Source organism: Leptosomus discolor, chromosome 12, assembly GCF_034619465.1.
Source record: "Leptosomus discolor isolate bLepDis1 chromosome 12, bLepDis1.hap2, whole genome shotgun sequence".
NCBI lineage: Eukaryota > Metazoa > Chordata > Aves > Leptosomiformes > Leptosomidae > Leptosomus > Leptosomus discolor.
This window is the reverse complement of record NC_141402.1, coordinates 13,031,395-13,042,768: the sequence shown is the minus strand read 5'-3', so window position 1 is coordinate 13,042,768 and position 11,374 is coordinate 13,031,395. Positions and strand designations below refer to the sequence as shown.

Genomic DNA, 11,374 nt, shown 5'->3' with positions numbered 1-11,374 from the left:
CAAAGGAATAAAATGGCACCTTGCTGTAGCACAGCTAGATGGATGCCTATACACACAAATCTGCACTCACAAGCTCCACAGCATTAGCGTGAAGCAGAACAGCCAATATTGATTACACTTGGGAGACAACAATCTATCTGGCCAGAGAAGACGGCTTCAGAAGCAATTGTGCTTTAATCCACTTTGTTCTGCAGTGAGGACAACCACCCAGAACAAACTAGTGACTCTCACATAAGGCTTATGTTTTGCATCTGCTGGTCATCCCACCAGGCTGCGTCCACAACCCAGCCCCACTGCACAGGGATGGAAGATGGAGAATCATCAATCACAGGGAGAGCAATTCCCTCAGTGGGAAGCAGAGGAAGGCAGGTCTGACTGCAGGATTTAGCCCTTTTTCACCAAGAGTGAAGGGCAGAGGAGTACAGCAGGTATGGCAAGTCCTGCAAACACAGACTCTGGCATGAGAGCATCACAGAGGAGAGAACAGATGCCTGGAGACAACAGATTTCCACCAGCAGCTCTGTGTTGGGAGCCACTGCAGCATGTCCCAGCCCAAGCTGCCATGCTAAGCAAATGAAGGAGGATGCCACTGGGCACAGACTTTGGTTGGTTTTCAATGTCAAACAGCCTCAGGCAGTTTCTAAGAGCCCAAATTGCCACTTAGAGAAAACCTCCTGCTCCGCAGCTTGCTCAGGAAGGGAGGGGGGGGAGGAGGAGGAAAAATGGTACCTGTGCTCAAGCAACTGGAAAGCTGATAAGGTGGTGTTGAGAGAGTGACATGGGGGTGAGCCAGAAGGGCTCGGGAGCAAAAAGGCAACGACAAAGGGATCCAGCAGTAGGAAAAAAGGATGAACATAGTTCAAGGGGGTAGAGGGGAGCTGGGGAGCAGGGATCTCACAGCACACAAGAGCCAGCTAAAAATTTAAGGAAAGAAACAAGCCAATATCCTTCAGCTATCACAGTCATTTTGCTAGTCACAGTCAAAAAAACTGCCTTGTGAATGAGCCCATAGGGCAACAGTGATGTGCCACAGCTGTTTGGAGTACTGAGTGGATCCTAGAGAACATCCCATGACAGTCACTGGCCTTTCACAAAAGGATGCTGTAAAAAGACCTGAGCCAAGGGCACTTTCCTCTGAGCTGCTTGCAGAAGCTCAGGTAGGGCAAACAAAACCTGCTGACAACCTGTTTGCTATAGAGAATTGAAGCTCAGTAGGATCCCACTTGCTGCATCAAAACAGACCTCAGGAAAAAGAAGAGGATTGATCAAAGAGGAGGCCTTAAAATAGGTTTCCAAAAGCCACAGGCAGAGAAACAAGTGGAGAATACAAGTCCTGTGGGCTCCCCCTTCTTTACATCAAAAAACATAGCTTTGGCCAGGCTTGGATTTGTACTGCTGCCCATCTCAAAGTGGCATTCAAGAGAGCTTCTCTTCTAAATGGGCACCACAAAAGGAAGAAAAAAAACCCAAACCAACACAATATGCTGCACTCGGAAGCCAGCTCCTTGAGGAAAAAATAAAAAGGAACACAGCCCCCAGAAGAATTCAGAAACAAAAGGTGTTTTGTAGCAGACAGAGCTATTTATAAGCTTGGCTATGAAATAAAGCTTCTTTTTCATAGTAAGAAAAAAAAAAAAAGAATGATCTTGTTTTCACCCCTGAAAACTTCCTCTCTTATGTGCCAGATGCTGCCTGGTTGGATCCAACCAGTTATCACCTCCCTCTATGCCACTCTTCCTTATTGCCACAACCCTCTGCTATCATCCACTCAAGATAACACCAGGATATCTATTAACATAGACACTATATGAGCGTGAGATCCAAAGACCATTTCAAGAGGGCACAGAGACAGCAACCCAGCTCTGCCTTCCCCCTTGCTGCACATCAGAGGATGGTCCTTTCTGCTCTGTTGGTCTACCCAGCACAGCAGATGTTCATGTACTCCCCACTACAACCCTATTACGGGCTGGTTCCAAGAGGTTTCTGAAATTGTTAAAAGTTTTTCCCCTGATTAATTCAGTAAATCTGGGAATTAGACCCTAGAAGCATCTGAATTTCAGGAGTACATTGGCCCCTATGGTCAGCCAAAATGACCTCCAGCTATCTGCTTCTCCTTGCAACGTAAGGGAGCATAAGAGAAAACAGCAGATAGAGAGAGTTCCTTTCAACTAGCAATGCCAAACGCATCTTTGCCCAAACAGCAGTACCAAAGGGACTTATTCTGCAGGTTAAACACAAGTATCCAGCTTCCTAACAGCATCAGAAAGTCAGAGACCAAAACAAACCCCTGCCGTGTACCCACTCCCTTTAAGCTCAAAGACAGGCACTTGCCCAGAAGCAAGGCTCCAGCTGTTACCATACGGTACCTTCCGACTCACCCAAAATCTAGCTGGCAGAAATAACCCCAACGTCCTGCCAGAACAACATCAGGAGTTTGTTAAACAGCACAAGGTCATACCCCACCTACCTGGTTAATGAGTTCTCCAGGCATGCTATTGCTCTGCAGCATCATCTATCAACACCTTCTTGTATTGGCCATGGCCCGTTGCAACAAATTTATACTTCTTGCCAGAAGGGGTGGACTGAAAAGGAGAGAAAAAAGCCAAAGTCAGCATTTTTCTCCCTCAAATAGGCAGTCAAAGATCAAATAACTGAAGCCAGAGAGGCACATGATACCATTGACTGTAATCCCAGAGGGCTTGGAGGCAGCCTACTCTGTACTCCCTTCTCGCCCCTTCCGTGTCAACTCTTTCCACGGACCAACCGCCACTTTCTATAAGCATAAGGTAACATAGCAAGCACTGGATGCGTGATAGGAAAGGGAAGGTGCGACCCTAGGCATCACGAGGGAGGGCTCATCCAAGACCCCAGACCCCCCAAGCCACGGTCGGTTTCACCCATGACAAGAGCCAGTTTCATTTACCACATACTGGCAGCAGTACCGACCCAGGAACAGACGAGATAACTTTGATCTTCCTCTCCCAGGCTGGGCAGTTTGAGCAGCAACTGCTTGCTGCATTTTAGTATGCATTCCCACAAACATACCAGTAGGCACAAAGCACCAGACCCATCTGCAAGCGTTGCTACTGTCTTAGGTTCAGTTCCACTTAATTTTGCATGTTTTCTTTACTCTCAAGATTAAAAGGCATAACAAGAGCAAAATATCTCATATTTGCAGGTCACTTTGATCCTAGGAAGCTGGGGCTCCCAACTCATGGGCTGAAAACCTGCTATTAATACTCTGCAGTATTACTGGTTGTAAAACAATGTTTGCCCCCATTTTTACTAGGGTTGAAGCCACAGCAGCTCATTGTTAGGAAGAGCTCCTAGGTATGCAATTGCATTGATAGATCCAGGCAGCCCTTGTCCCTGCAGAAGATCACCATCTTCTCAATACTTCCAATCCAGCCAAGAGCTCTTTTCTTTTTCACAGCAGAGCAAGTGCTTTCATACTCACACACTAACTCACCTTGAGATTGGCCTCTGGTTTAAGATTGCCCTTCTGTTCCCAAAGGCTTCTTTTACTCACGATGTCTCCAGCCACGATATCCTGAGAAGATGATGTTCTCATTACCCTTCACTTCTAATGCTGCTGAACATGCCTTTGCTCATGTTCCTTTCAAACCCACGCATCTGACCTCCTTTTTCATTTATAATATCACATGATTTGACCTATGACAGCTGCAGCTAAAATCCATGACTGTGAAAACTTCTTCATATTCCCAGTATATCCTATGTTTTCCTCTCTCACTCTCTTCAACAAAAGCCTGGATCAGAGGATCCAAGATGTTTATTTTCTTAAGCTTGTTAACTATTTAAGACATGTTAACATCAAGGCTTTTTTTTTTTACATGGAAGGAATCTTGCTCACATAAACACAGATTTGCAACCAATGTGTTACAGGATCAGCCTCACTCACAATGACTAGAAAGTGAAATTAAGAGAGCAATACATAACACTCCTTGCATTTTCCAAGTCTACAAGATTTGTCATCTCAGTACTAGCTGTGATTTCATGCTCAACAACTGGGGCTCAGTCCTAGCCCCTGCAGAAGACATGCATATTCTCCCTGCCAGCTGATTTTATTCCCATTTCAATAAGCCTCAACCTGTATCACAGATGCTTTCCTAGCTCCAAGAAACAATTGGGGACCCTAGCAGGGACAAAGTGAAGCTCTGAGGTACAAGGCCTTGCCATCCTGATGAAGGAGACTGGCTCTCTAATATAGATGCCTTCAGAGCTGGTGGGCACCACCAATGAGCCATACCAGCAGGCATTAGTATGTTGTGCCCAGAGGCCAGCCCCTCTCCCCCAAGAGAAGCTGCAAGGCAAGTCCTGCAAGTGCCATACCTTACAGGATGAGGACTTCACGGCAGACTGAGCTGCAACCTCTCCGGTCTCCCAGAGGCTTTTTGTGCTGGCTACCATCATGCTTGTGGTGGGAAGGTCAAGAGAGGGCTGTCGGACAGGTTTTGGAGCCTTTGTGGATGTCTAGAAAACAAATGGAAAAAGATCGCTGTCAGGGAGCGTGTGGTGGGTTTTTTTTTTCCTCCTGTAATTGGAGGTCTTCAGGGATGAGAGGCTGTAAAAGGAGACTTGCAGGGTCCCTGCCAGATGGTTCCACCCTTTAAGCAGGGAACATGGGGAAACAGGAACGGGACAGCTCGCTAAAGAAACCTGCTTTATGCTGTGGAGGGAAATAGAAAAGGAGGAAGGGTTGCTCCCATCCAAGGGGAGACAATTCAGTTGTCACCTCCCAGATGGTAAGACTAAGAGGCATGGTGGGAGAGCAACGCCTGGCAAAGAGGGCTCCTTGGAGGGTGGTGACAGAGAGACAACACAGCAGCCCACCTCAATAGCCTGCGTGTACTGCTCCAGCCTGTCATCGATCTTTGACACAGGGAGGGGAGGCTGAGTCTTCTTTATGCTGTTACTGGAAAGCAGAGGAGAGAAGAGGATTAAGGTGATCCCCTAGTGCCTCAAGCAGAAGGTAGGGCTTCGAGGACCACAGGCAGCCTGTCACTCCTGCCCTTCCCCATAGCAGGGCCCTCTGTCATCCCCCATTTGCAGGAAGTGACCTGCTTTACCCTGAGACCAACCCTAGAAATACCTTTTCTTTATTGAGCGGTTCAGCGATTCAGTTCTGTCCGTGATCTGAAGTGGGAGAGAGAAGACAAAGATATTACTTTTGTCCATGGACCTCATATGGATGTAGGTCACCTCAGCTGACCATAGTTCAACTATTTCTCTTCCCTGATCCCTCACCCAGATTTTGGTTAGAAATGCCTCACTTGGTCCCATGTTCCCACACTGGTCAGAAAGAGTGAGCATCCCCTTTCCTTCTCCTTTCTAAGGCAGGTGAGCAGAATCCCAACCAAAAGCATCAGTGCACAGTAGCAGCCCAGCCAGTTTCAGGGGCAAACCAGCAACGTGCAGCTGAAACAGCAACCAAGATCAATTGCTCCGCTCTCTCTGCTGAAGAACTAGCCATCTCTCTCAGGCACTTCGTTTCCTAGCCAGACACAACAGAGAAAGTGGCCAAGCACAAGAGCAGCACAGGCATGAGTAACATTGACTTATCCACACCAGAGAATACCACAGACAGGGCAAGCCAGCACGTAGAACCACCTGCAAGGCAGCCCTTCAGGTCAAGCCATCAGGAAAGAGTTTTGCACAAGAGGTTCCTGTGCAAGAACTTTTTGGCCAAAACAGGAAGACAAGCAAACACTTCACAACCACTGAATAAAGGAAAGTTGAAATGTTGCCAAACCTCACAGCTCTTTCGTACCCCAGAAAACAAGAACACAGAGAAAAATCCCTTTCAAGTCAAAGGGGAGGCTCTTTCTTAACACCAGCTTCTACAGAGCCAAGGAGCAGCAACCAATTAACGAGGAGTCTTCTCTCCCTGTGCCACAGGAAACATAACCTACCAAGTTAGCAGGTAAAAAGCAGCGCTAAGTGCTCATTTTGAGATGCTTTCAGGATGCCAGTGCTAAATTTTAGCTAAGCAGAAGACAAAACAGTGTCACAGAGAGGACACATTTAACAGCTGTGCCCAAGGGCACAAGGCCCCTTAGAGAAGAGCACAGTCCCCAAACAGCACAACCCTGGCTAACAGAGATGCACTAGGGAGAGCCAGTCTGCGGGGTCCCAACACAGCAGCGTGACTTAGAGCCCATCAGCTGGCTGCTTCTGCTGGGCAGGCTGGCTGCCTGCTGCCAGCCACTCCTCTGCTCGGAGCTGCAGGAATCAATGCTGGCCTCTGAGCTGAGACTTCAGCGATTGGGGATCCCTCTGGGACATCGATGGGCAGGCTGGCACCTCATGTGGCATAACAGAACCTGAAAGGGGAATCTGGTACATCCCAGCCTATGTTTCTGCTTCTCAACCACAAGTAGACTAGATGTCAACAGGAAACAACCTTGCCAACCCTGCCAGAGAGATGCTGTGCAGATGCAAACCACTCACAGGTACTTCCATAAGGTCGCAGATGAGCATCAAGTTAAACACAGAGGGGCCTAGAAAAAGGCTATGGGTGACAGTCCATCTCAGCATGACAGCCTAGGTGGGAACAAACTTCCCCTAAGCTATTTGGAGAGCACCTCCCCCTGCCCAGCAGGGCAACTCCTTGCAGTGAGAATTGTGCATTTTTCTCATCCAAAGCACTTTCTGAAGGCCAGAAGAAAGGCCAGTTGCTCACTCAGCCAACCTCAAAACTCAGAGCTCACAAGCAGCCTGGGACAAAACAGGGCTGGTACAAGGCTTCCCCCCTGCCACCACACATCTGTTTCAGCCCCCAGGCCACGCTGGCCCTCTGAACTCTAAACACCCCATTACACTGCAACCTGACGTCTGCCTGCCCCAGATGTGTACCTGGCCTCCACCAGCCACAGCTAGCAGGGGAGTTCAGCGTCTTTCCACTGCAAGCAGTGCTTCTGCTGAGCGATCCTGTGCCAGAACACCTTCTTGGTGGTCAACGTGTTTAATTCTCAGTGTTTGCACAAAGCCCTGCTAGCTGGGGTGTAAAGATTCTCCTTCCTTTGGAAAGATCCCAAGCTCATATTTTTCCCAAACAGCTTTACATTCAGCTTTGCGTATTGGTGAGCTCTGCCATCACTATTATAGAACACAGACTATATTTCTAAACCTTTCCCTGGGCTAATCCTAGCAGCAGCAGTTAAGCTCAGGTCAGGAAGCTATGTGTGTTCTGGGGTTGTAATGACAAACATTTCAGCACTTAAAAGGCTCTGGAAGTGTTTCCCACATTTCCCCACCAGTCCCACTTCAGGGATATGCTTTGGCCACCCCCAGCCCACTTTTCAAACCTAACATTAGCACATGGCCTGCATCCAAACCCACCCTTTCTCCTTTCTTTTTATTTGAATTTAAAAAGGCTTCTCCCTAAAGAGCAATGATCTGATGGTTGTAGATGATGAAACCTTCCTCTTACAATCTATTTACCAGTGCAAGAGGAAGTGTTCATACAAACCTGTGTCCAGGAAATATTGACTAAGAAGCAAATAGCAATGATCTAAATGCAAAAAAGCAAAAATAATACCAACTGCAGATTAACAGGCTACCCAGGCTCCTCACCATTTCCCTCACTGCTATAATCAGCAAGCTTAGGGCTTACAAGGACAAAAAGCCACTCACTACAGAAATCACTTATCTGTATCTATTGTATTCAAAAGCACAAGCACAGAACTGAGGACTTGTAAATGCAACAGAAGTCATGAGACGCAATTCAGGTGGTGTTAAAAAACAGAAGTTTCACAAGAGCATCAACTCAGACAGATGTGATTGGGAAGGACACAATGCTTCAGAGATCAGGAATCCCAGTTTGTTTAAAACACTTAAGTCATACTTTCTGATTTTATTCTAAGTAAGATAGGGAAATTCCAGTGCTTCAAGTTTTGGGGGGTTTTTTGGAAAGGGAAATTTCATTTTCTGATTAAGTTCATATGTAGTCTTTGACCAAATTCACAAGCTGAAAGCACAGACATCTTTCTCAGTATTACAATATTCCCTGGAGTCCTCAATGAACTTTAGACTTTTACGGTGATTGGCAAAGTATACAGAGACAGTTACAGCCTCCAGCAGCTGAAGGAGGCAAAGCAGGAGGAGAGCAGGTCGACAATCAAGGAAGATGAGGGAAACAGATCAAGTGATTTGTCCCAGCCTGAAGCAGGAGTGGGATAACAGGATTCACACTCTACGTTACCATAAGCCCTGGATCGTCTTTCCTCATCATTAGTTAGGTGCTCTGTTGTGATAGCTGCTGTGCCTCCAGAGGGGCCCTAGGAACACAAACCTTTGTGGAGCACACTGCAGTGTGGTCAGAGCACAGCTCCTCCTCCTCCAGGCTGGCAGGGCTTGGGGCCTTCTGGCGTTTTTCTGGTGTTTCTTCTTCTTCTTCATTTCTCCTTCTCTTCTTTTCCTGAGTGCAGAAAATGAACAAGCTGGGAAGTGAGCCGGTCAAACTGCTTACTATGCAACAAAAATTACTTTTCCCCTGTCTCCCAGGCTTCCTGCTTTACATAAACAAACACAAGAGCACAGAAACTTTGAGTTAATATCATCCAATTTTAAAACATGCAGGAAGAAGCTTATGTGTCTTAGAGGGGTGGGGGGAACAAATCAGAAAATTTTTGCAGTTTGAGATTCCAAAATTACATGGAGAGGAGTCCTTACGTCAGTTAATAAAGATTTCTCATGTTTTCCTATCTCAATAGTGGTGAATTTCTCATTTAGAGGCCACAAGGAGAGAGAGCAGCTGCATTTAGAAAGGGCTAGAAAGAGTAACACACAGAGTTCAAATGCAAAAAGCATACCAGCCTCAGCAAGTCAAAATCCATTTACAACAAAAGGTATCTGAAGCTCAGCCACCCTAACAGACTTTTACACCACTCATTCCAGCTTTGTGTCTCTCATTAACCAGGAATTACACCTCATCAGAAAAGCAAAGAAATACAACTTCAGCTGGGAGCAACACAAGATTTTGAGATACAACAAGCCAAAGTGCTCCAAAGGTGCAATAAAGGCTGCGGAGAGAAAAGCAAGCAGTAAAAGTTAGATAGGAGTTCTCATGAAGAGCTATTCACTGCCCACAAAACCACAGGAGAAATAGTAGTACTTTCCTTCTTGGTATTGCAAGGACATCACTAAACCACCACAAACTCCGGGAGCAAACATACCCCCCTTGCAAGAGGGCAGAGGCTGCCTGCAGTGCCCCCAAAAAGGTGCATTGGCAAGAGTGGCACCCATCACAGGTGGTGCCACGAAAGCATGTCTAGGTGGGCTCAACACCCAGCAGTGTGAGCAGCAATGGTGAGCCGAGCTCTTGGAGAGCAGCCCCCAGGTCTCCCACCAGCCCTGCGGAGAGGAGAAGGTCACTTCCTCCTGATCCCACCTCTTGCTTGGCTCTCTCCTCTTCCTCCTGTTCTTGGACCGGTTCTTCCTCCTGGCCCAGCCTCTCTTCCTCCTCGATAACCACATTCTCCTCCTGGATCTCCTCCGGGCTTTCCTGATCCAGCTGGATCTGCTCCAGTTTGACTTCAGCTTCCCTCACACCACTGTCCTCTTCTTGATATGACTGTTGTGGAGACCTAGAGGTGAGGGGGAGAGGTCAAAGAAGCAAAACACATTGTTATGAGCCAACAGACACCATTAGGTGCCTCAGACCTCTAGAAATCCAATTTTATCCCTCCCTCACACCTACAACTTGCTGGGTGTTTTACACCAGAGCTCACAGCCACTTCACGGTCCCATCCAGTTCCAGGCATCCAGATATAACAGCAGCCGCATCCCACGCCCACACTTTGAGTGACCAAGACACAGCTCAACTACGAGCTGTAGCAGAGCTGAAGGCATCTGCACCTTTCCAGCCTCACCACAGGCAAGACCTGGTGGAAAACAGAGATCAGAGCTCTGCTCAGACCCCAGGCAGAGAGAACACTACCACCATGATGCGGTGCTAGCTCAATTCTCTGCTCAGCTACAGCCAAAATCCCAGGTGAACCAGCACGCTCTGTGGTCCTGGTGCACAAACACAGATCTGATGCCTCGCCCACAGTTTCCAGCATCAATTCAACATGGAGCACCAAACACAGCCTTCCTCTGCCTAAACTCATCTTCCTATTAACAGAACCTCTCGCTAGAGGAGGATCCAACCAACAACACGTGGACATGGTTCCCAAGACTCCTTTCTTCCCTAGCTGAAGCTAAACTGCAGGGCAAGACTGCACAGCTGCTCACGTGTGTGTGTGGGGGGGTGTTGGGTGTTTTTTGGTGTTTCTTTTTTTGTTTGCAAGGCACAGCGCTTCACAAGCAATGCTGTATCTACACCTGACCCTAAGCCTCAGTTTTGCCCACTGGAATAAATTACACCTCTACTCATGTCATAGCTCAGCAAAACAAAGAGTCCAAAAGCAGCCAGGGTCACCTCTTGGCTTAGGCTTAAAAAACCCACAACAGGGTTTTGTGCAAGAGGATTCCTTCAGGTTTCGGAGGCTGCAGAGAGGAGACAAAGGAGAGTGTTTAAGCAATCTGCAAAAGCAGAGCAGCCCATGCCTTTGGGCACAGAGTCAGTGTAACCCCAGAGCTCTCACTGGCTCACAGCCATGCACCAAGACGTAATCGCCATCTCACATTCCCTGACCAGAGCACAGCTTTCTCCTCCCACCCATTTCTTAGAAAATCACCCAGCTCGCAACAGCAAGGCTAGAGTGCTGGCTAGCAGGCAGCTGCCAAAGTGCAAGCAAGGCTGACTCACCACTTCTGCCTCACCAGCCAGCACCAAAACATGAAAAGAAGTTCAAGCAAGACTTTTCCACCCACCTCTCTGCTGCTGGGAAGGCAACTCACAGGACAGCCAACATCCAGCCCTCCTCACTGACCACATGGGGAAAAAGCTGATGCATATGCTGGCTCACTTGGCTTGCTACTAATCATCCCCCCATGGTAGCACAGTCACCAACAGCAAACAGCTCTAAAAACCCAGGTAACTACTTACTTTTAACCAGCAATCCCTCCAGCTAAAATCCAAGCTCACATTAAAGATTAAGGCCAGCAGACATGATGCAGTCTATAGGATGCCTTTTGCATCACAGCAGTTTTGTATGGGAGGCAGCTAGTCTGACACAGCTCCCACCCTCTTGCATGCAGCTAATCGCATGAATCTCCCCCCCCATAAAGTGGGGAACCAGAACCAAAAAGACAATGTGCCCCAGCACCAAGGCCCTCAGGGGATGCACAAGCTGTAAAGCTCCGTCCAACGGAGAGCAGCTGTCTCCAACCCCTCATTCATAGCCAACATCTAAACATCCTTCACATGAAAAAAACAGGGTTTCCTCCATATCCAGTTGAGCAGGAGAGA

General features: G+C 47.7%; 1 protein-coding gene across 1 annotated transcript in view; it reads right to left on the bottom strand.

The window, feature by feature from the left end:
* LSP1 (lymphocyte specific protein 1) overlaps positions 1-11,374 on the bottom strand; it is a 51,437-nt gene that overhangs the window by 8,723 nt on the left and 31,340 nt on the right. Inside the window, exons 4-10 of the mRNA XM_086472126.1 lie at positions 9,410-9,605; positions 8,312-8,437; positions 5,111-5,154; positions 4,852-4,933; positions 4,351-4,491; positions 3,470-3,550; positions 2,468-2,582 (exon numbers count right to left, since the gene is read on the bottom strand). Of these exons, the coding sequence (XP_086328252.1) occupies positions 2,493-2,582; positions 3,470-3,550; positions 4,351-4,491; positions 4,852-4,933; positions 5,111-5,154; positions 8,312-8,437; positions 9,410-9,605 (760 nt within the window). The 3' untranslated portion in view covers positions 2,468-2,492. The remainder of the gene's footprint in view (positions 1-2,467; positions 2,583-3,469; positions 3,551-4,350; positions 4,492-4,851; positions 4,934-5,110; positions 5,155-8,311; positions 8,438-9,409; positions 9,606-11,374) is intronic.